This window comes from Epithele typhae, assembly GCF_022376455.1.
Source record: "Epithele typhae strain CBS 203.58 chromosome Unknown BXZ73scaffold_148, whole genome shotgun sequence".
Taxonomy (NCBI): domain Eukaryota; kingdom Fungi; phylum Basidiomycota; class Agaricomycetes; order Polyporales; family Epitheliaceae; genus Epithele; species Epithele typhae.
The window spans coordinates 39,738-62,342 of NW_025954339.1; the positions used below are offsets into that span (position 1 = coordinate 39,738).

The 22,605-nt window shown below is 56.3% G+C and overlaps 9 protein-coding genes across 9 annotated transcripts; 4 read left to right on the forward strand and 5 right to left on the reverse strand.

Annotated features, from left to right (window-relative positions):
• Window positions 1-10: 10 nt before the first annotated feature.
• Window positions 11-1,435, forward strand: BXZ73DRAFT_108228 (uncharacterized protein; the record flags this gene model as incomplete). Its single annotated transcript, XM_048017103.1, has 7 exons — window positions 11-106; window positions 154-210; window positions 259-582; window positions 630-746; window positions 793-853; window positions 930-1,014; window positions 1,078-1,435. The coding sequence occupies 7 exons, from the start codon at window positions 11-13 to the stop codon at window positions 1,433-1,435; spliced, it is 1,098 nt and encodes a 365-aa protein (XP_047871285.1).
• A 4,763-nt stretch (window positions 1,436-6,198) lies between these two features.
• Window positions 6,199-7,462, reverse strand: BXZ73DRAFT_93484 (uncharacterized protein; the record flags this gene model as incomplete). The annotated part of the gene is made up of 4 exons (XM_048026670.1): window positions 6,199-6,377; window positions 6,527-6,815; window positions 6,872-7,084; window positions 7,460-7,462. The coding sequence occupies 4 exons, from the start codon at window positions 7,460-7,462 to the stop codon at window positions 6,199-6,201; spliced, it is 684 nt and encodes a 227-aa protein (XP_047871286.1).
• A 753-nt stretch (window positions 7,463-8,215) lies between these two features.
• On the reverse strand, window positions 8,216-9,363 carry BXZ73DRAFT_82965 (uncharacterized protein; the record flags this gene model as incomplete). Its single annotated transcript, XM_048023825.1, has 3 exons — window positions 8,216-8,478; window positions 8,532-9,227; window positions 9,288-9,363. The coding sequence occupies 3 exons, from the start codon at window positions 9,361-9,363 to the stop codon at window positions 8,216-8,218; spliced, it is 1,035 nt and encodes a 344-aa protein (XP_047871287.1).
• Window positions 9,364-11,167: 1,804 nt separating this feature from the next.
• On the forward strand, window positions 11,168-11,672 carry BXZ73DRAFT_35083 (uncharacterized protein; the record flags this gene model as incomplete). The annotated part of the gene is made up of 2 exons (XM_048017863.1): window positions 11,168-11,281; window positions 11,340-11,672. Coding segments are annotated over 2 exons (447 nt in total), but the record flags the coding sequence as incomplete, so codon positions are not given.
• A 1,189-nt stretch (window positions 11,673-12,861) lies between these two features.
• Window positions 12,862-14,812, reverse strand: BXZ73DRAFT_82967 (uncharacterized protein; the record flags this gene model as incomplete). Its single annotated transcript, XM_048023826.1, has 4 exons — window positions 12,862-13,406; window positions 13,457-13,470; window positions 13,642-14,317; window positions 14,623-14,812. The coding sequence occupies 4 exons, from the start codon at window positions 14,810-14,812 to the stop codon at window positions 12,862-12,864; spliced, it is 1,425 nt and encodes a 474-aa protein (XP_047871289.1).
• An 848-nt stretch (window positions 14,813-15,660) lies between these two features.
• Window positions 15,661-17,285, forward strand: BXZ73DRAFT_108231 (uncharacterized protein; the record flags this gene model as incomplete). The annotated part of the gene is made up of 4 exons (XM_048017104.1): window positions 15,661-16,092; window positions 16,152-16,829; window positions 16,886-17,207; window positions 17,257-17,285. 4 exons carry the CDS (start codon window positions 15,661-15,663, stop codon window positions 17,283-17,285), a joined length of 1,461 nt encoding a protein of 486 aa, XP_047871290.1.
• A 1,186-nt stretch (window positions 17,286-18,471) lies between these two features.
• On the forward strand, window positions 18,472-20,290 carry BXZ73DRAFT_82969 (uncharacterized protein; the record flags this gene model as incomplete). Its single annotated transcript, XM_048023827.1, has 7 exons — window positions 18,472-18,583; window positions 18,638-18,749; window positions 18,813-18,864; window positions 19,121-19,254; window positions 19,347-19,734; window positions 19,884-19,909; window positions 20,107-20,290. 7 exons carry the CDS (start codon window positions 18,472-18,474, stop codon window positions 20,288-20,290), a joined length of 1,008 nt encoding a protein of 335 aa, XP_047871291.1.
• A 581-nt stretch (window positions 20,291-20,871) lies between these two features.
• BXZ73DRAFT_108233 (uncharacterized protein) lies at window positions 20,872-21,827 on the reverse strand (the record flags this gene model as incomplete). Its single annotated transcript, XM_048017105.1, has 2 exons — window positions 20,872-20,916; window positions 20,967-21,827. 2 exons carry the CDS (start codon window positions 21,825-21,827, stop codon window positions 20,872-20,874), a joined length of 906 nt encoding a protein of 301 aa, XP_047871292.1.
• Window positions 21,828-22,055: 228 nt separating this feature from the next.
• Window positions 22,056-22,605, reverse strand: BXZ73DRAFT_57320 (uncharacterized protein; the record flags this gene model as incomplete). The annotated part of the gene is made up of 3 exons (XM_048021563.1): window positions 22,056-22,225; window positions 22,301-22,458; window positions 22,506-22,605. Coding segments are annotated over 3 exons (428 nt in total), but the record flags the coding sequence as incomplete, so codon positions are not given.

Consider the following 22,605-nt stretch of genomic DNA (forward strand, 5'->3'; position numbering starts at 1 on the left):
TTGAGTCACTATGGTACGCAAGCGCAAGAGCAAAAGTCTTGGATCTATTAGTGGTGTGGAAGGGCAGTCAGCTCCCTCAAAGACTGGTACTGGTGATAAGGCATGGGTGAGCAATCTACACTCTTGAATCTGCCTGCATTGACAAGCCACTAGGCCCCTGGCCCTGCTCAGAGAGGCAAGAGGAAGAAACCCTCTGAGCCTAGCAAGCCAGTGAGTATCATATCTCTTCCCTTCTGCATTCACCTGAATCCTGCCAAGCACATCCCCTCTGAATACAATGTTGCACCCATCCCTCCCAATTTTCTTGACCCTGACCAGGTCATTTATGATGAGAGGGCTGTGGAAGAGGCATTTGAGGATGGTGTGAGAAGGGGCGAGGAGGTTCTGAGATATGCACCACGGTTCTTCATCCCTCTCTCTCTGGATGACCTCCCTACCCCTACACACAACAAAGCTGTCAAGGCTCAGAAAGAGCAAGAGTGGGACCAGAGGAAGCCTGCAGCTGCCACCCCTTTCACTTGCATTATCACAGATGATTCTGGGAAGACCATTCTGGCTTACCTTGGAAGAAGGCTGATCACTGTGAGTTCTCTCTTTTGTTCTGCACACATTACTTATAACCCTTGTAGGAGAATCCTGACATCTCTCCAAAGCCTATCTCTGAGTTGTATGAGGGTCGTACAAACAAGGATTTGGTCACCATCCGGAAGCAGGGGGAACTTGAGGTGGTTTCTGATGGTCTGAGTGTGAGTTTCTAATTTCTTTCTGTTTCTTTCTCTAACTATTTCCTAGGTGGATGAGCAGCTCGAGTACCTCAAGGGGCTGCAATATCTATCTGGTCACATTCAACCTAGTGTGCCAGATAGAGATCGTCGCCACGATCAGCCTCGGGACAAACTTGATTCATACATCCATCGCTACCCTGCCAGCTCCCCTGAAGAAGACCGACCTGGTGAACGGACTGGGGCAGCACATCTCAACCACTGCTGGCATATGCAGGGTCATCCTCGAGGGGTATGTTTTTTCTCTCTTGTCTGAGTTCAATTGTGCTGACTTCCCATAGATGCTTTATCCTAGCTCAGACCTGTGCATCGAGCGGGACCTCAAGACACCCAAGAAACAGCCCTCTGATGCCCATGAACGAGTTGAGCATATGATGCAGTTCTACACTCTCACCGCTCGTGTGGCTGCCATTTTTGCTGGTCTGTTCAAGGCTCTCTTTCCCGAAGAGTACGTCAAGTACAAGGCTGCCTTTGACGCTGGGAGCTGGATTCCACACGACCCAGGGCCCTGGCTAGGGCGGGTCATCGTGTGGAAGCTACAAGTTCAGCTACACTGGGACGGTGGTGATGGAGGTCCTACTCTCACCTGCCCTATGGGTTACTTCAACGGGGGTGAGATGGAGTTTCCTGACCTAAACACCATTTTGCAGTAAGCTTGAGCTCTCTGCCATGTGATCTTGCTAATCAGATTTGAGCAGATATCGTGCTGGAGACATTATCATTGCTTTGGCAGGCCAAGTGGCTCACAAAGTCACAGAGTGGACGAACGCTGGACAGATAAACGGCCAGAATCTCTCACCTGAGGAGATTACCAAGCATAAGCGACCTGACTGGTTCAAGTGGGGAAGAGTCTCAATTGTGCTCTTCACGAAGCAGACACAGCTCGACATGCTGTATGACAAGCCACTCAGCTTCTTCAAGAACCACAGAGATCATCATGAACTCCCTGACAAGCCTTGTTCATGTGGGTATGAGGTGTGTAATGAAGAGTTTGCTGAGAAGGAGGAGAGGGCAAAGGAGAAGAGGCTGCAGAAGGGAAAAGGAAAAGGAAAGGGACAGGGAAAGAGGTCTTAGTACAAGACATGTACTTACAACAGATTGAGCTGTAAAAGATCTGTATTACATATGGAGAAGCAGGCAAAGCAAGAATGCTATGAATTCAGCAAGAAAAATGCAACATCGTTGATAGAGATCACACATGTGTAATGGGGGTGCAAGCAAATATATTGGTAACACTAGTGTACAGCACCTGTGGTTACACCGATTGTAATACAATGGCCCAGGAGCCTGCAGAACTGGTTTTGTTAACCCCCACCAGGTGGTAATTGTACTATATCCTCCCCAGGCTATTGTAATAAGCTCATACACTAATGAAAGAGCGTCCCCAGCTCTGTAATAGGTCGGAATTCTAATGAAAAAGCGTCCCCAGCCCTGTAATAAGCTACAATTCTAATGAAAAAGCGTCCCCAGCCCTGTAATAAGCTACAATTCTAATGAAAGAGCGTCCCCAGCTCTGTAATAGGTCGGAATTCTAATGAAAGAGCGTCCCCAGCCCTGTAATAAGCTACAATTCTAATGAAAAAGCGTCCCCAGCTCTGTAATAGGTCGGAATTCTGATGAAAAAGCGTCCCCAGCCCTGTAATAAGCCACAATTCTAATGAAAAGCATCCCGCGAGTCGTGTATCGCGGCGTGGAATGGTGTTTACCACATCGAGACGGTATACTGAACGCCTCAATAGCTCCCGCGTTCGTGACTGCTGCACTGGGATCGCGCCTGGCCACGCGGCCGGCAGTGCTTCGCATCGGTCAAAATACATTGCGCGCCGTGTGCACCGCACGCGTTTCTTTTTGACAATGTGCACGCTTTCGTTGTGCGTCTCGTGGCGGTCACCTGGCCCGCTGCGCACCTCCGCCAGTACACGCTCGCAATGGCATGCTCGTCGCGCGTCGAGCACGACCACCGCGTGCACCCACGCCGTTCGCGATCCCACCCCTATGTCCATAGAATTCATTCCTCCGTTAGTTGCCATGGTTCAGTCTGCATCGCACGAGCTGGCACCTGCCACGTCTCATGCGTCCGGCCTACGTGCCTCGCGTATTCGTCCTTGACCGCGGCTGTTCTTTTCATTCCAAACAAATCTTTCCGGTTGACCGCGTTCGTCCAGAGCGTGCGCTGCTTGCTTCACAGCTGCACGTCTGGCCTGCGCGTCGTGTCCACCCATTCTTGACACTTGTTCCCTTTCACATGGCGCCCACTTTTTACTTCACCACATACCGACCCGGTGTTTGCGTACCTCCGTCGGTTGCCCTGCGGGCTCGCTGTTTTAGCCACGGCTGCACGCCACCAGCGCTGCTCGCCACACGTCGGACTTCCCCGCGTGCACCCATTCTTGTGCATATTCACGACCAGTGCACGCATTGTTTTATCTCACACGCACCGTCCCGACAGACTGTTTTTATCATGTTGCCGCAGCACCGGCTCACTGCATGTGTCACTGCTGCGCATCACGCGAGAGGCCGCACCTCGCGCCTGATTGATGCGCACACGCGTTCTCGTGCGCTTTCATAGACCTATCTGGTTTTGAACGTCACATTCCATACCCGTTCATGTAATATTGCTAGGGCATTCTGCGCACGCGAACGCCGTGCAACGCCAACTTGGGCCCAGGTATTGTTCAGTTCGTAATGATTACATAAATGAACACCGACATCTTGAACACAATTACAGAACTACAACAGCTCCTAGTCGGACGCGTTTCCGGAAGACTCACTAACTACCTCCTCGTCTGGGCGCGCCTCGGCGGTCGCTGCCACGGTCTCGACGCCGTGACGCTGAGCCCACGATGGAAGCGGCTGGCCTGCGCGATGCTCAAGGTAGTACGGCATCCATACCTTGGTGCACCGCAGTGCGAGGTTGTCGAACACCCTGGCCTGCTTCTGCGCGTACGCCGCCAGCCCCGACGCCTGCGCTCGGCTGACATCCTTCCGAAGCGCGACCCGCCCACGCCACCACTGAGCCTTCCACTCGAAGTACTCGATAATCCTCCTCATCTCCTCCTCGAGGAGCTCCACCTCCTCTTTCCATCGGTCCGCCCGGGCTTTGCTGCGAGTCCATTCGAATTTCATGTCGTCCAGGATCTCGTTCGGGTCGAGGTCTTGTGAGTTCGTAGTGGGGGCGTCTCCGGAAACGTGGGGCACGCGCCAGATCCACGAAATTTCGAAGCCGCCGTCGCCTGTCTGGTTGTCGTCCTCCGGACGTCCTGGACCTCGTATGTCGTTGGAGCGAAGCTCTTGAAAGCGGTCCGTCCAGTCGCCGCTTGGGTCAAGAACCAACAGTGCCGTGCGCGCTGCACGATATTGCCCCACCGAGCGAGCGATCTTGTTCTGGAAGGTCGCGTAGGCGGATCTGACTCTCCCTGTCGTACGCTGACCGGTGCCGTTGACGTTAAGTCGGCCGAACTCTTTGATCCCCGTGATGATGCGGCGATAGCGACGGATGTCTTCAAGTGCGTCGTCGGCTTGAGCAATGCGCAGACGTCGCACTTTATCGAGAAGGCCGGGGGAGAGGGCGAGTCGGAGAGGGGTAGGCAGCGCAGATGGGAGGAGCAGCTGGATGTTCTCGGCAAGAGCGTTGACAATGTATGGCACGGTGGGCTGGGGATGAGTGCAGTGAGTGTCGTGGACGTGAGGAGGGGTGCAAATAGACTTCGACTGACGGTGTGTGATGTGAATGGGACTGCGCTGGCTGTAGTAGCCGCTGCTGATAGCACAGATGTCGCGGGCAAGGAGGGAACGATGGTGGTGAACGCAGAAGTGGTGGAGGGGAGAGGAACGGCGGGTGTGGGCGTTGACGCTGAGGGCGATGTCAATGGAAGCGGAAAACGAGGCTGGGAGGCACGGCAGTGACGGCAGGTAATCGGGCTATTCCACGGATGCGGGCCGTGATAGGCATATGAACATCTTGCATCGCCTGCCACGATTCAATTCGGTGTTTGAGAGTGTTTCGTTTCTCTTGTACCGCGCTGCCGAATTCTCTCCCGTGGACATGCCTGCTATCATAGCACGAAGGGCGCGTCTGGAATATAATCCAGTGAGGTTCTAGCTTTGTAGAATGCGATCAATTTACTCACTGTTGTTCTTCTAGATCGAGGCCAATCTGTAGAAAGACCCCAGGTGATACATCGTGTGGAGGTAGAACGCCGTCCATGAGCTCGACAGCTTCTTGCGCGGCAATCTCCAACCGGACCGATTTGAGCGTGACGGCTGATAATGCGGCATCCAATCAGTTCGAGCGAGATAGGAGCACGTTTGAATGATCCATACTTGCCCGGGGTTCTTCATATGGATCAGGTGCCGACGAGGTCAGCTTGCCATGCTGAGAGCTGTTCCTCCCACTGAGAAACAGCGTCCTTTGAGGCCGCAGGTAAGTTCTGGGTGAATTCTTTGTGATACGTCGACTGCAGCTTGCTCATCCTGTCCGCTTCGCGGAGACTCCTGAGAAAAAAAGCGGCTGCAATCATCTAAATTTAGCACCCAGGAAAGCTCCAGAGAGTTCGAGATAGTGCGTACCCATACCGACAATCTTCTGCCAATTCCAACACCCTCATGGTCGTCGACGACTTCGTGCCTGCCTCCCGGTTCCATCTCACAAGTACTCGTATGTACGGGGTTCATGTGACTCCAGTGCGACTCAATTCCCTCACCGTATGTGCGGCCAACATGCGACAACCAGTTCAACGACCACTGGGCGTGATTCGGGCCATGCACATGCCAGTGCTTCTTGGGAATGGCGAACCGGAGATCGAGCTCATCGAGAGCGGCACAAGCGAGGCCGGAAGGCTCTGCACACGCTCGAAGAGGCGCTTGTGCCACTGACAGGCAAGATCGTACGAGATCAGAACCGAGCCGGGCTCCATGCCGGCGACTGTCGAAGTGAGCAGGTAGTCGAATATTGCGTATCTGCGAACCACCGTCAGTATCGGCCCCATGATCCAGACTTTGTGGCCTACTTCTCTCCAAGGAAGATATCGCCCATCCCGTTCGCCGACACATCGCGTGGCGAGCGCACAAGATCGCGCCTACACCGGAAGTGATGTAGCCTTCCCGACGGCTATTTGCGTGCAGGATGGCTTTGTGCTCCGCAGTGCAACTGCTTGTCTGTATTGAGAATCAGCCATCAATTTGTATGCGCCCTCAATTGACTCACCTCCGACTGCTCTCTGACAGAGTTGATGAATGCGGTGTACGGGTTCGTATCTACAAAATAAGACCATCCTCGAGACATCTGGACACTGTCAAGCCCGCGATCCTTGAGTCTTGCACGGAAGTTCCCATCCATCATGAGAAAGAGGCAGTAGAGCCACCTGGTTGCAGCGCGTGTTCAATCATTGAGGCACCCGAATAATAGCGGTGGTACTTACTTGACGTCATCGGGCGCAGATGCCCAGTCGTCAGGGAGATTCTTGCCGGGGTGAGGGCAAGCAGGACATTCAACGGCGAGTTCCCCGGGCGAGTGGCCGTTATACCTGCTGGATCGTGAGCGCGGCTGCGCGCTTGAGGCGACGAGATTCGCCAAAGTCTGACACAATGGGCCAGCTGTTTGTATCGAGTCTGCGTTGTGCGATGACGTCAATGGTATACAACGACACGTCTGCTCACCAAGCCCGGGGCACCACCTGAATTATCAGTGATACGCTGCAACGTCTGTCGAAGTCGTTGAGGTTCGTCTTTGCTGGAAATTCAACTCTGGAAGAAGTCGAGGAGTCGGAATGTGGCTGCAGTCGCGGGCTTGAGAGTGGTCGCCGGAAACCATCCTTGCCGAAACACTTGCACCCATTCGAGAGCAAAGGTGTCATTGGGGTCGAGACATTCACAGAAGCGTACTTGAACTTGGTGTATACCATCGATATCGACTACGACGAGACGGCGTGTGTTCTGGCACGGATTCGGGCACGGATCGCCGTCGTGACCTAGCTGAACCTCGGCTCCGAGGGTGCGCAAGTCGACCTTGACAAACGTTATGCCATCCCACATCTGCGCGGAACATATCTTCCATTCCTTTCTTCGCTGAGATATCAAGAAGAACGTACCTCGAGGATGTGGAGCGGCAAATCCGCATGCCGCGCTAGTGCGCAAGACTTGCAGTACATGCGTCGAGAGCTGCACGAGTCAGCGCACCGGAAAGTAGCTGGTTCCTCGCAGATGCGGCACTTGACATGGTTGTGTCCGTCAAGATACTCTGAGCCGGAGAAGCGGAGGAGCTCATCGAGAAAGTCATCCCGAAGGGGCAACCACTCCTCGACCTTCCTCTGCGGCGACTGATTGGACCGTGGCAAGAACAAAGTCGGAACTGGAGGGTACATACCGCTGCACGAAGCCCGGGCCTTTTATTCCTCTTCCTTTTCTTCCCGTGTTGATTTCCATCGTCAGTTGGCTCCGTTGCATCTTGCGGTTGCAGGAGGGACATGATCTCTTCGATGGCGGGGTCCGGTGCGTCCGATCGTGGTGGCGAGTTCACAGGTACTGACCCGTGCTCCTGGCGCATGCCAAGTCGGCCGCTATTCAAGGGGTAAACCTCGACGTTGCGAGTGTTTTGAGTGGTAGGGGGAGTATTGCGGGAGGGTGTTGAAGAGATGGAGGTGCTGGGGGTAACATGACTTTGGTATATGCCTCTTTGCCATCGGGGCTTCTTGGGTCCAGACACACTTGACGATGCGGTGCGTTCACGTTTGTTGCCAGGCATGCGATGAGTAACCAGTAAGTTAGGTAGAAGATATGCGGAGATGAGGAGGCATATGAGGGCGATGGGAGGAAGAAACCAGATCCTTGCATCTTGCGTGCGGCGATCGCGCGTAGGGAGCCGCACGATCTGAAAGTCGGGCCGACTCCGAGATTTACGGACTACTCAACCAAGCACTTGGTCCCACCTCACTCGCTGCGAATGAGAGTCCGATGGTAGTACATGTAATATCCAGTCGTCCGTGCGGTCCCGGCGACTGGTATCGCGTAGAGTCCGGCGTGTTTGTGTTGCAGGCACCGTTGACTCAAACAGTGGGCGGTTACCAAACCGATACATCGCGCTCACCGTTGGACCAGCGCTGCTGCGCACAAGCTTCTTGGGAAGCTACTACTGCATCCCCATTTACTGGCCTGAGGTCTGAGATGGTTGTGGAGCTCATCAGACGTCTTGGCGGTGTAACACCGAATCCGTGTTAAACCTCTCACTTCTAGCACATCCCGCAACGGTCTCCGTGCGCGTCGTCTTACAAGGCACGAAGTGGAATGTCACTAAATGCCACTCAGGGGAAGTACGATTCGCGTTCCAGTACTCAGGATCATGGCAACACGGTAAGATTGAGCACGAGAAACAACAAGAACACATCTTATTTTGGACGATCAAGACACGCAGACAAAAAGGCGCAACATATTTCTATCTAGACACGAACAACGACCTCGTTCCTGTCCTTGGCAGCGTAGTAGTTCCTCACGGCGTCCTCGCGCTTGGCGTACGACTTGTGACAGTTAGAGCGTACACCCGTTACCAGCACCTTTGCCTCCTCCCACGACTTGTAAATCCCGACACGACGGCCCGAGGTGACGACGTACCAGCGGCAGTCGCGCGCGGCGTCGTGGTCAGCGTCGGGGGCCGCAATGTCTTCATGGAGGTCGGGGGCGTCCTCCTCGTCCTTGATGATGGCTATAGATGCGGTGAGTACGGAGCTCATAGTACGCAGGGTATTAAGAACATACCACGGGTGCTGGCCGTGCTGGCCTGCGGGAATGCGCCAACGTCGGCGTGGGTGATCATTGAGGCGTTAACCTGGTCGAACGCGCCGACGTTGGCCTGGGTGAACGCGTCGCCATTCGTCTGCCATGGGAACGCTCTGACATCCACAAAAGGACTGGTGCCGCGAGACAGCCCCGAGGAGATGCCAACGGCCGAGACAAGATTCTCCCCGCGGGTGGGGGTCGAGGGCGGTGCGCGTCCTCCACGGCGGGCGGAAGCGATGGAGGAGGAGCGTGAGACAGAGCCCACGCTGCGTCCGTCGTCGGTGGGGAACGCGGTGGAGCGGCGGACGGGCGACCCTGACAGAGAGAGGCAGTTGGATGCGCTCACGACCGGGCGCGTGTCCCCAGTAGGAAAGACGTGGACCGACATCTTAACGTCCCGGGTTGCAGGAAGCGGCGCACGGGCAACGCGGCGTCCACGACCTCCCACGGAAGATTCCACGAGGGCGTGTCCTTCGGCTCTACCAACGCTAGCGTTCACATTGACGACGCCGCCCATATGGATGTTCACGGTGAACGTGATGGCAGGCGGGGACGTAGGTGGAGCCTGGGTAGTGAGATCCTCCTCGGACGCGTTGCTGTCGTCCAGAGAAAGGCCACCGAATTGGAGGAGGGGCTCCTCGACGGCGTTGTCATTGTTGAACCGAGAAGGGTCATCTGTCAGAGAATAAGGAAATTGCTTAGCAGTTAGGATATGGCTCAGATTTTTGTACTTACCTGCGGTGGCTCCACGCATTGTAGCGTTGCCGCAAGTATCCGTGGTGGTGGGCTCGGGAGAAGACGAGATACGCATGGTGAGGGCTAGTAGAAGGGAGCGATGGGAGGGGAGCGAAGGCAAGCCAGCTGGACGCTCGACGAAGGAATGCGTGGCCTTTTTAATCGTCCCTCGACTGCCATAAGTGCTTCCGAGACCTGTCGAACCACTTGAGGCCGTGGGTACGCCCCTCGAAAATTTCTGGGCACGATGTGTATGAGTATGTCAGCTCTCGCCTCGACGACACGCTTCTCGTCTCCCCCACCGCTCACCTGGTCATCCCTTCGCTGCTTATCGAGCCCTCCTCATCGACTCCAAGCTATGACACGCAGGTCGTGGGCTGACCCTGACCAGGCCGCATGGCTATCGGCGCGGCTGGAGGCCTTCATCAACGCGCAGAGGAATCAGACCACCCGCACGTTCGTCCACGCTACTACCGAGGCATTCACCGCCGCTTGGCCGCTCTCTGGACCACCGACTGCCGAGGAGTTCGACAATGCATCGGACCTGAAGATCACCGTTGAGCAATGCTGGCTGAACAAGAAGGCCGATGTAAGCCCGTCTGTCCCACTCGCACTACTCTGTGACTAACATACCTATAGCAGATCGAGTGGTGGTTCCGTAACCGCACACGATCCAACAGCGCCACCAGGGGCGGGCGCGGACGTGGACGCGGGCGCGGTCGCGGCCGCGGCCGCGGAGGAGGGCCCGGCAGTGGGCAAGATACGAACACCGGTCCGATCCTCGACCTGCAGCGCAAGAAGCCTCAACTTCTCATGCCGCACCAAGCCTACATGGCGCTCTTCAAGGATGAACTCAGAGATCAGCTTCAAGAATCATACAACACGTATCTCACAGGCAAGCATTCCACTCTCCCGTTGACACCTGACTCGAAGACGTTCGACTTCTGGACATTCAAGAATAAGGAATGCGAACGTCTTCTCGCTCTGCAGTCGCAAGACGTGAAAGACAAGGTGGAGGACTTCCGCCAGCAGCACTACCGCGAACGCCTGCCAGTCCCCTTGATGTTTGACGACCTGATGGCGACGGACGGTCAGGAGAGCACACTCGAAAAGGTGAAAGCCTTACAACGGTAAGTGCATCATCGGAACGTCTTTTGTCGACTTCTTACTGAACACATCCGAGTTCAGTGCGATTGATGGTCTTCCACGCACGGGGATGGAAGCGTTGAAGTCGCTGGAGGAACAGACCGGCTTCAAGGGGGCATTCATGCTCGGCGGTCCGTGCCCGAAGACGGGGGATTTACTCACCTATTCGTACGCCTTAACGTCTGTTTGTTTCCGACCGCGGCCATCAGCTAACATGGTGTCTAGGATCATGAACGGCAATACTTTGGTGCACAACAACAGGTGGTCCGAGTCGGCGGAGGAGTGGCCGACGATTCAGGCGTCTTTTGAAAATTTCATCAGCAAGTCTTTCGGTGAGTCTGATAGCAATCTTGGCGGGGCCGGATGTACTCACTGCATTGTTAGATTCGGACTTGCCTAAGCGGTTGAGGGACCTGTTCTATGCAGACCTCGACATGGACGTCGCGGGCCCCTCGGGCGCTCAGTCAGCCGATGCCGGTGCTGCCGGTGCTGCGCCAGCGCCCACTGATACAGCCTCATCCTCGACCACAACCATCCCCTCGTCGGACCCGTCTCACTCCCTCTCGTCGGACCCGTCTCCCTCCCTCTCGTCGGATCCGTCCACCTCGTCCGCCTCTTCATCCACCCAGATCCCCGAGCTCTCCTACGATGCGCAACGGCAGAACAACATCGCTCGCAATCGTCTTCTACTCGAGCAAATCATGAACTCCGACACGGACGTGCACGTCGGAGGTTGGATGGAGCATGCATTGTCGTACTTGGAGGGAGTATGCGCCACTTCGTGGTGGAAGGACTTGCTGGTACACTGGCGGAGGTTCGAGCAGAGGATGAGTACCCTCGAGTCTCAGGTATGTATCTCTTACTCCACACGTCGTGTGTACTGGCCGTTCATTTAAGTCTACGCAGACCCCGAAAAAATTCCTCTCCACTAAAGGCCGTCCCGAGGAAGTCAAGTTCTGGATCAGCCGCGGGCGCAACTACAACAAGCCTCCCAAGGTCGCCAACCTGTCACTATTCACCAGTGCTCTTACTCAATGGTGGTGGCGTCTTCAGCCAGAGTGCCGCCGACTCGACAACGGGTATTGGCCACTTTCTCGTGACATTCCCGCCGGCACCCGTTGGATCGAACTTCAACTCGGTGGGCAGAATGGCCTGTTCATGGTCATTATGTCCCTCTCGTGGTGGATCAGCGCCGTGGACGAAGATACGGCTGATATAGAAGCCATTGTCGACGACCTGTCCTTCGCCATCATCCAGATCACCCCTCCGCTGGCCCCCTCATTTACGATATCCGCGACGCCTCCCCCGGCCCCTCCAACACCTCCATCCGCGGCCGCGCCGTCGACCTCGCCCGTGCCGTCCACGTCGCCCGTGCCCGCGCCCGCGCCATCGCCCGCGCCCGCGCCATCGCCCGCGCCCGCGCCATCGCCCGCGCCCGTGCCATCGACTACGTTCGCGTTTGCCACGTCCGCGCCTGCGCCGTCGACTACGCCCGCGCCTGCCGCGTCCGCGCCCGCGCCGTCGACCACGCCCGCGCCGTTGATCCCCACTTTGCACAAGCGTCAGTTGGAGGACGACGCGTTGGAGCATCCTGGCAGTGGCAAAAAGGCCAAGACGGACACCTAGGCGCAACGGTTAGAGACGACATATTGCGGGTGAAGTTGTAATTGCACTCATCGCTCTGTCATTGTCATTGTTACGTTTGATGCTATACATGATTTCTTGGGAGTCTCCGAACTGATGCTGCTGAAAGCGACTGACAGGGCCCCAGGTGTATGCGGTAGGAATTGTTGCAAAAGAGTGGGTCGACGCGAAGAGCTGGCCCGAGGCGCGGTGCATGGCAGATGGGTGGCGCGAGGTGCGCGCACGCTTTATTTTGACCGACCGAAGTGGTCCGAGCCACGTGAGCAGGCACGATCCCGGCGCAGCGGTCACAAACGCGGGAGCTATTGAGGCGTTTAGTATACCGTCTCGATGTGGTAAACACCATTCCACGCCGCGATGCACAACTCACAGGATGCTTTTCATTAGAATTGTAGCTTATTACAGAGCTGGGGACGCTCTTTCATTAGAATTGTAGCTTATTACAGGGCTGGGGACGCTCTTTCATTAGAATTGTAGCTTATTACAGAGCTGGGGACGCTCTTTCATCAGAATTCCGACCTATTACAGGGCTGGGGACGCTTTTTCATTAGAATTGTAGCTTATTACAGGGCTGGGGACGCTTTTTCATTAGAATTGTAGCTTATTACAGGGCTGGGGACGCTCTTTCATTAGTCTATGGGCTTATTACAATAGCCTGGGGAGGATATAGTACAATTACCACCTGGTGGGGGTTAACAAAACCAGTTCTGCAGGCTCCTGGGCCATTGTATTACAATTGGGGTAACCACAGGTGTGTACAGACTACAGACTACAGATAAAGGTGTTAGTTGGTGAACATGGGTGCTGGCAGTGGGCGTGGGCGTGGGCACTGACAACGTGGGCGAGGGCGGACGACGCGGGCGTGGGCGTGGGCGTGGGCGACGACGTGGGCAGGCGACGCGGGCACCGACGCGGGCACCGACGCGGGCACCGACGCGGGCACCGACGCGGGTGCGCGACGCGGGTGCGCGACGCGGGTGCGCGACGCAGGGGACAACGTGGGCGTGGGCGACGACGCGGACGACGCGGGCGAGAGCGTGGGCGAAGACGCGGGCGTGGGCGACGCGGGCACCGACGACGTGGGCGACGATGCGGGCGCGGGCGAGGGCGACGACGCAGGCGAGGGCGTGGGCGAGGACGCGGGCGGGGCGCGGACGACACGGGCACGGGCGTGGGCGACTCGGGCACCGACGACGTGGGCGACAATGCGGGCGCGGGCGAGGGCGACGACGCGGGCCGGCGCGGACGACACGGGCGCGGGCGTGGGCGTGGGCGAAGACACGGGCGGGCGCGGATGTGTCTTGCACACATCCGGGGCCCAAGGAGGCTCTGGGGAGGGGGACGGAGCAGTGCGGGGGAGGGAGGGATTGGGCACTTACCGAGGGACAACGGCCTCAGAGGGGCGCAGGTTGTAGGAATTGAGGGCGGATGAGGGCGGAGAGGGGGAGGAGGAGAGGGTGGTGGTAAGGGAGAGGGTGGTGGTAAGGGAGAGGGAGGAGATGGGCACAGGTGTCGTAAAAAGCACCGCAAGCGCCCGCTGACGTGGCCCCATTCGGGCGCTCACTGAGACGCTGAGCACAGCCCAGCGACCTCTGTGGCCACGCCGTTGGGCACCCACCTCTCCATCCCACCTCCCACCTCCCACTTCCCCTTGTCCCGCTCCCTCAACTCCACCCTCATCCCACCCCATCCACCTTCATCCTGCCGACCGCCTGCCCTCGTTCTGCCGCCTGCCTGTCCCTCAACTCCTACAACTCGCGCCCCTCTGAGGCCGTTGTCCCTCGGTAAGTGCCCAGTCCCTCCCTCCCCCGCACTGCTCCGTCCCCCTCCCCAGAGCCTCCTTGGGCCCCGGATGTGTGCAAGACACATCCGCGCCCGCCCGCGTCGTCGCCCACGCCCGCGCCCGCGCCCGCGTCGTCCGCCCTCGCCCACGTCGTCGGCCCACGCCCTCGCCTGCGTCGTCGCCCACGCCCGTGCCCGTGTCGTCCACGCCCCGCCCGCGTCTTCGCCCACGCCCATGTCGTCTGCACCCGCCCGTGTCGTCCGCGCCCGCCCGCGTCGTCGCCCATGCCCACGTCGTCTACCCTCGCCCCCGCCCACATCGTCTGCGCTCACCCGCGTCGTGCCCACGCCCGCGTTGGTGCCTGCGCCCATGCCCGCCCCCTGTTGACACCTGTGTTGGTGCCCGTGTCGCCCACCCACGTCGTCACCCACGCCCATGCCCTCGCCCGTGTTGTTACCTAGTTATATGTATTGCTTAGCTGTAGTACTATGTTATATAACTTATGAATATATCTTTTGCCATTGAGAACCTTTGGTGTGCAGCCACTGTGGCCTTTGGCGCCGTGGGAACTGATGACTCAGCGCCAGCAGAGGCTTTAAGCCTGCTGCCCTGCTTCTTCGACGCTTTGGAGGGTTGGCTTCATGCCTCCCTCCCATGCCTACGGGCAGCAGTTCAATAACGTGTGAAGAGGGGGGCCCCCCTCTAAGCACGGGTAGCACTGTCAGCCTTCCTCGCAAGGGAAGAGATCTGTGCGGTGCTTACCTTGAACTGTACCCTTGTGTGGGTCCCTTTTGACCCGGTAGCTTGGGGGCTCTGTTGGGAGGAGCAATGGGTTCTGGGGGTCATTTGGGCTCTGGGGGTCATTTGGGCTCTGGGGGTCATTTGGGCTCTGGGGGCTTGCTTCTTTCTCTGTTTTATGACCTTTCTCTGTCATCTCTGCCCTGGATATCATGTGAGTACTCTTGTGCACCTGTTGCTACTATCCCCTTTCTCTTTCCATGCCCTCTGATCATTTCCAGTTGCTCTGTTTGACCATAGGTGTCTTTCTTGCTGGTTTCTGGTGGAGATTATGGGTCTGGGAGTCAGGTATGGTTCTGGTGTGCTGGTGAGTCATCACTTCTCTTTCTGCATTCTGCCCTCCCTCCTCCCCCTTGTCTCTTATATGCACTTCTGGCAGTCTTTCTCAGCACATCTCAGTGCTCTTGAGCTGTCTCTGCTGGCTAGAGAGTGTGCTTATGTCAGGTGAGCTCATTTTGGCTGGTTTTCGCTTTTCTTGCGCACTATGGGGGCTGCAGATCCTCTTTCTTTCTCCTGAGTCGCGATAGGAGTTAGGAAAGGGGTTCTGTAGCCTTTGCGCTCTTCTGGACTTCACTAACTTGTTTTCTTCACTCCCTTTTACGTTCCCTTGGGGAACTTATGCTAGGCCGTCCTGCTGGGCGTCTATGTCGCTCTGGCTGTTACTGATTAGGCAGGTCTTTCCCATCCCTTCCCTGGCCTTCAAGCCTGCCTCAAGCTTGTTTGTTTGGTGGATTTGGAGGACTGTATGTGGTTGGGGGCCCCCTGGTTGCTTTTATTTGTATCTGTGCTTTGTATATATTGCCTGCGCCTTTGTTTTTGCGCTCTTCTCATTCTCTGTGTGCTCTGTGTGCCTCAAACTCGATTTCGTGTATCTGTGTGAATACGTGTGCCTGTTTGCAGCTGTTCTTTGCCCTCGCGCTTGACGTCTGCATGGAGACTTCCTCCTTGCCTCTTACCATCACTCAAGCTGCTGCATTGCCCATTTCCCACACCCATCTCACCATGCATCTTGTTGAAGACATCCTCCTTTCTATCTTCAAACTCCTTCCTCCTTCCTCAGCTACTACTGTAGCTCAGGCCTCCAAGCTCACATACCAACTGGCCATGCCCACTGCACTCTCTAAGATCCATCTACAAGACTGGTGTGATTGGAACCCCACAGGCACCATTGAATGGGTGAAGTGGCTCACTTCTGCTCATCCTTACCTTCCCTACCCTCCCTGTCACTATATCAAGTCCCTCCACACCCCCTATCACTCCGATATTCTCTCCACCCACGTTTTCACGGATAAGCTCCTCAGCAAGATCCCAAATCTCTCTGAGCTTGTGGTTCTGAACACGGGGGAACAAATCGACGTTTTTGTCTGCCTTCTATTCATACCCACTTTGACCACACTCTCCATGAGCTCAGCTACCATCGACAATGTCCTCACGGTTGCTCCACTCCTTCCCGACTTCCCAAAACTCTCTGCATTCTCCTTGTCACTCCAGAGGGGTCTATTCCAGTCGATATCACCTTCCAGGACTGGAACATCCTTCATTCTCTCATCCTTCAACTCTCCAAAGTCCCCCTTCTTGCTTCTTTATCTTTGACAGGAGACGAAGAGGAGAACGAGCATGAAGAGAAGGAGTTGGCCCATTGGGATCTCATCCAGGAGCTTAGCATTGCATCCCCTCTTCTAGACCTCCCCTACCTCAAACATCTCAAGCTCCAACAGTGGCAGCGATCCTTGGTTCCCCCTACCTCCTCTCTTCTCCACCTTTCTGTCTACTGCCACACCACGTTTGAGGTCTTGTGGGCTCACACCTGGCACGACCTCCAGACCGTTGAGATTGACTTCATGCTCGACGGTGACGAGGAGATCTTTGGCGAGAGCCCACCCATCGACAACTACAAGAATCATTCCTTCTCTCACATCGACTTCCTCGAGTTCACTCAGAAGTGGTATATTCCTTCACGCTCAGCCACCATGTACGACTTTGCAGAGTTGCCACACCAGCTCTTCCACCATATCAAGTCTTTGTCGTCCCTTTCCTTTGCCGATCTCATGTGGGACGACTGCGAAGATGAGCTCAGATGCGAGACTTTCGATGCAGCTGCCAGGTTGAAGATTAGGTCGTTGACCTTCGACCATTTCTATTATCCTGCGAATGGTTTCGAAGACATCTTGGTACGTTTTTCACTATTTTGCACTCATTTTAGACTAATTCTTATTTTCATACGTAGTCGACCATGCCCCAGAGGTTCTCTCCCATCCCTCTCATTCATCTCAGCATCAGATTCGTTCCAGATCTGTTTAAAGACCTTGCCATGGATCCCCTCACAGCGTGCAAGAGGCTAGGGCAGAAGCTGGCAGAGTTCATTCCTACCCTCATGGTTCTGGAACTGGAGGTTCTTGACGCAGATGACGATGAAGAAAGAGTCGTTCAGTGGTGGAGAATCGAGCGTCGAGAGGAGGTCCCACGGTTGGAAGAGATATGGAGTGAGGTTGGGGAGGCAGCTGTTCAGTTGATTCAGAGGAAGGCCTTCAAGCTGCAGGCTCTGGAAGGTTTGTTTTTTATTGCTCGTACTTGCGCAGACTCTGATAGTATCAACAGAACTCTTTATTACTCGGGATGTCTACTAAGCATTGTAAAAGTAAGACTTATAGCTATTAGATGGTGTCTAGTACAAGGTGTGGGCTAAGGGATAAGCCCTGCAGCATCTGGTATGTTGTCGAGAGAGACGGCGGAACGTGGGTAGGCGTAAAAAATATAGGATGGGGTGCTCACCAGGAGATGAATGGCGCACTGGCTTAAACTGTGGCACTGGGAACACAATTGAAGGGCCTAGGGCGTCCTTTGGAACACCCTGGGCTTGTTGAGGTTGTCAGAGAGGCAGTCAGATGGTGGGACGAGAAGGTCAAGGGCAGCAAGGAGGAGGAGGAGGAGGGTGGGCAGCATCCGCGCGCGGACGGCCGTAAGGCCACCTGTTTTGAGCGCAAGGTGTGGGCGATGGGTGAGAAAGGACGGGAGACACCCCCCGCCATATCTTGTACGTGGCCGGGGCTTGCAGGCACGCTGCAGGAGGAAGGGTGGGGCAGGGTGCAGGAGGACAGGGCCAGGGACTTACTGGGAGACAACCAGCGCTACGGTCTTGAACTGCGGCGCCAGGATGCGAATTAAGGGGCCAAGGATGTCCATTGGGACGTCCTCGGTGGTTTGAGGTGGTTGGGGAGGCAGGCAAGCAGTGGGACAGGGAAGTTGAGGGTGGCGAGGAGGTGAAGGAGGAGGAGGAGAGAGGCGCGCGTACGGACAGCTGTAAGGCCGCCCGATTTGAGCGCAGGACACTGGTGATGGGTGAGGAAGGACAGGAGACACGTCCCGCCGCATCTTGTATGCGATCAGGGCGTGCAGCCACACTGAGGGAGGAGGATTGGGGCAGCGCGCAGGAGAGACGGGCACAAGTAGTGATCACCACGGGTCACCCCGGGTAATCTTGAGTCGACCTGTACCCGGACCCGTGAAACCCGGACCCGTGAGCTCACGGGTCAGGGTACGCTCGGGTACAGCGCTTACGACCACGGGTCAGTCACGTGTGACGGCCGGAGTCGGCGCTCGCGCGCAGCTTGCCAGTCGGTGACTTCTCCTTCCCCACCTCTGTTTGTTTGCTCCTGTCACCCCGCCTCACTCAAATGATCCTGCTGAACTTAAGGAGATGCAGTGGAGGTGATGTGGCGATCATCGGCTCGGTGGGAGTGTGATAAACGGGTGAGCTTTCATTACATCTTTCAATGCGCGATGTGGAGGGGCGGCTTTTCAAAACAACACGCAATGGACGTCCTCGACCACCTCTGGGCCCACCGCGAGTCCACCTCTGGCTGGCCTATTGAGAGCCACGAGGACGTTCTCGCCCCCTGGCTCTACTGGTTATCCTTCACCCCCGGTACGTCTCCCCTCCCCTTTGCGCTCTTCCCCGCGATCTTCATACCTCACACAGAAAAACTCGCTACCTGCTCGCCCGCCCTCCGCACTATGCTTGCGAATCACGTCGGGTCGTACACCGTGTACGGCTTCCGTTACCCCCCTTCCTCACCCCCACAACAACTTCTGTGATTCCCTCTCCACCATGGCGACTGGGACTTGCGTGTGTGGCCCTCCCTGACCATGTGCAGGGGCAGCGGGCAGGCGTGGAGCGACCGGATGATGAGCCTGAGGGCGTGGCAGGTGAACAACTGGGAGCGGTGGACGGCGTGCCCCTCGGTGGCCTCAAGTTCACGCTCGGCTCTCTGTCCGGGCTCTAGGTTGTGAGTTTCTCGCCTTCCATGGCCTCTTTCGGCACTCACGCTTGGACGGCGTAGGACGGGGCCACGGACGGGCACACGCTTGCCTTGCACGCGAGGCTAGAGAACTCGCCATTCTCGGCCACGGCCCATCCCCTCTTCTTCGACCTCCGTGAGCACCACCGTGTACCCCCGCCCAGCCCCTCCCGCTCCGGGAGCCGAGTGATGCGATGGACGAGCTGAACGCGTACCGCGCCCACTCCTTCCTGGACGCATACGCCATCAAGCACACAGGGCGCGCGCGTGGCGGGAGGCGCAAGGTGGACATGTGGAGGTGGGGCACGCCGGAGCGGGTGTATGAGACCTGCAGGGAGGGGAGAGGAACTCACATGCGCCGAAGACGTGCGAGATGTGCGTGGTGAACAGGGAGGAGGAGAATGCCGAGGTGCAGGCGTGGAAGGCGGAGATCTTGGCGAGGAGGGCGGTGGAGGGCGATGAAGACGAAAACACGGACCTCGACGTTGAACTAGACGGCGACGACGACAACCGCCACTCCGACCACTACCATGACCACGAGATGGACGACACGCAAGGCGGAGCAGCACATATCGACTGTGTGCACCGACAGGTCCAGGACGGGCTCGACACGGACGTTGAAGAGCTCATCGACGCGGTCTCGAGCAAGGACGACGAAGAACACAAGCCGGAGGATGCGCCCTCGCGCGCGGCGAGCCCGACAGACTCGGACATGGACATCGGGCGGACGTGCTCTGAGGTCGAAGACGTCTTCATCACCGGCGAGGTTGCTTCTTTGGTCCGCTCTCCTTTGCTGACCCGTTTTCTCCCCAGTGCGCGCTTTGGTGACCTCTCCCTCCCTCCTCCTTTGTTGTCTAGTCTCCTCTTCTCTCTCCGCTTCTCTCCTCCCTTGTTATCCCCTGCACGCACGCACGCACGCACGCACAGACCCTTCCGCAATACGCACAAGCCTGGTGAGCCTACACGCTCTACGGCCGTGTCTACCCCTGGGATGGCCTTGTCGTCCTCGTCCGCGTCCAGATCCCGCCAGCGGGCGGCGGCGGCGCGAGTGGCAGCATCGTCTGTGCCCCCCCCCCCCCGGGTGTGAGCGGTGTGCGCACTGGCGAGCTCCGTCTCCTTCAACTTCTTCTGAACTCATTCGGGGTGGCAGTCACATATGCCAGAACGAGCTGAACCGGCGTGTCCTGGCTGCTACGCTCTCGGCCTGTGCCGCGCTTCCAGCGCGCGCGCGTCTGCCACCGCCATGGCCCGTGACGTCCACAAGCGGGAGCGTGAGCACCTCCAGGCGCGCGCGCACCGCATGCCGTCGTGAGGTCGGCCGCGGCGAGGAGTGAGGGGACTTTCGGGTACGCTTCGCGCTCACGCGTGTCGTCATTGTCACTGCCGTACGAGACGAGGAAGCATGTACATGAACTTTGTCGCCTTCGCCTTCACCCTGTTTTGAGGTGCGTGCGGGGTGGCAATTACATCCTGCGCAGGCTTTGTGTGCGCAGTGCGCGCGGCTCTTGTTCCCCATCCACATATGATACCTCCTGATTGATCCACCACTATTCATTACATGTATAATGCACCCCGAGCCTACGGGTCACCACGGGTTGCCAAGGGTTCACCCTGCGGGTCGTGTATCAAGCTTGGTATTCCTGAATCTAAGCAATTTAAGCTTGTACATATGAGAGACAATAGGCGTATGGTGTGTAAGAGACCAAGTATGTATAGTAGCGCTACACTGAAGAGACAAGTACAGCTGATATAACACCATTGTCAGAGACCTGTGGCTTAACTTTGCCGTAAAAAGAGAACCAGTCAGAGACTTTCCGTAACGACATACACTGCAAGTCTTTCCAAGCACCAAGAGAAGATCTGGTATACAGCGTTTGCATTCTGCCAAGGGTCCAATAGCACTATAGCATCCTTCTCATGCAAGATAACACGAACCTCTGAAGACGTCTCCATCCTGCACCTAGTCTGGATAAGTGGAAGCTGGATAAGAAGCTTGCCCACCAGGTGTACCCAATTTTCAACTCTCTCCATGTAGTCCTTCATCGTCTCCTTCTCCCTGGCCTTCTCTGTCTCCTTGCGCCAATCCTCCATCTCCGACAACTCCAGCCTTCTGAGTTGCTCATTCGTAACCGTGTGAATGGCGGCAAGCCTAACGTAGTCCTCCCCCTCCAGCTTCAGGAGCTTCTTCGGCTGAAACTTCTGAGGGAAGTCTGCCTCCGTCTTCTCGATTGGACCCCAGTAGAGCTGACCGGGTGGCTGTAGGTAGAAGAGCTCACAGTTCCAACCGGGGGGAGTGACTCGGGAAGGGGTTCGGAATGGGAATGGAAATCTGGGAAGGCAGAGATGGATGCAGAAGGTGTAGGTGGAGTGGAAGCAATAGAGGACTTGAGAGAGGCTGGTCTCAAAGCGATGGGGATCGGCGTTGGGATGAGGGCAGAATTCAGGGTATTCGCATGACAGGTGTTCGAATGGGACTTTGCCTAGTTTCTCCACATCGCTGAGGAACTTTGACCATCTCTTGGTGGTAGGATTCCCCTTGTTTTCAAACTTGTGCCATTTGTCCCTTCTGGGATTCCGAACAGCTGATCCACCGATTGACGGTCGAAGCTGGGGACAGGCGGCTTCTACTGAGCTATAAAAGTGGTGGTACCGCTCCCAAAGGGCGATCAGGATGTTCCGATCCAGGTATAGCATGCCTCGGTCATCGGTTTTGATGCCGCCAATCCAACGGAGAACGGATGGTGTGAGCTTGCTCAGGCCGTAGGAGGTCAAGGAGTCCCAACGAACGTCCGATACAGAGAGTTGGCACTGGCGATGACTGCTAAGGATCTGGCCAGAAGAGGTGGTGTGTGGAAAGAGTCCAGTCTCCATGATGTGTGCAGTGGATGAATAGGATGTGGTTGGAACGATGGCTGCAGTGATAGCTTCTCGATAGTCTCTTGATATTCAGATTCAAAGATCACATGTTCTCATTCAAGTCGATATTCAGATTCAAGAATCACGTGTTCACATTCAAGAATCACGTGTTCACATTCACATTCATGCACCGAGAAGAGAAGCTCAATTCACTAGAAGAAGCACATGCCAACTCTACATCTTCTACCCAGCCATAGGCACATCTGTCTGAGATACAACTGCACTGTCCTGCAAGTCACTATTGTCCAAGCGCATACGCTTCAACACAGAGTCTGTGTCATCTTCCTCGCTGTCGCCGTAGCCGACCTTGCGCTTCAAAGGACGTCTGGGAGACTTGGCACGCTTTGTCAAAGCTGCAATTGAAGCTAGATTGAAGTCCTATAATCAAATCAGCAAGCACGCTCCAAGTGAGAATCAGCATATAGCACTCACCTTCTCGACAGTACGGTCTAGAACACAGATCGAACATAGCTTAGGAACAAAGACGTACTCCTGTCGGGGAAGGCGAACCACTGTGAAAGCGATCTGTAGCTCAACTAGGTTTGAGATGTTGATCTGGTGAGGCTTGATCTTTGTGTATGTTGCCCTGAGCAATGTCAGCTATGGTTGGCTTCATAGCAACCTGGCACGTACTTGGACTCCTTCATTGTACGCTCCCAGTACTGAACTGCATTGTCGGTAGTGTGAACATGATCACGCAGAGCTGGTCGGAGAACATTGAAGGGGTCCACGA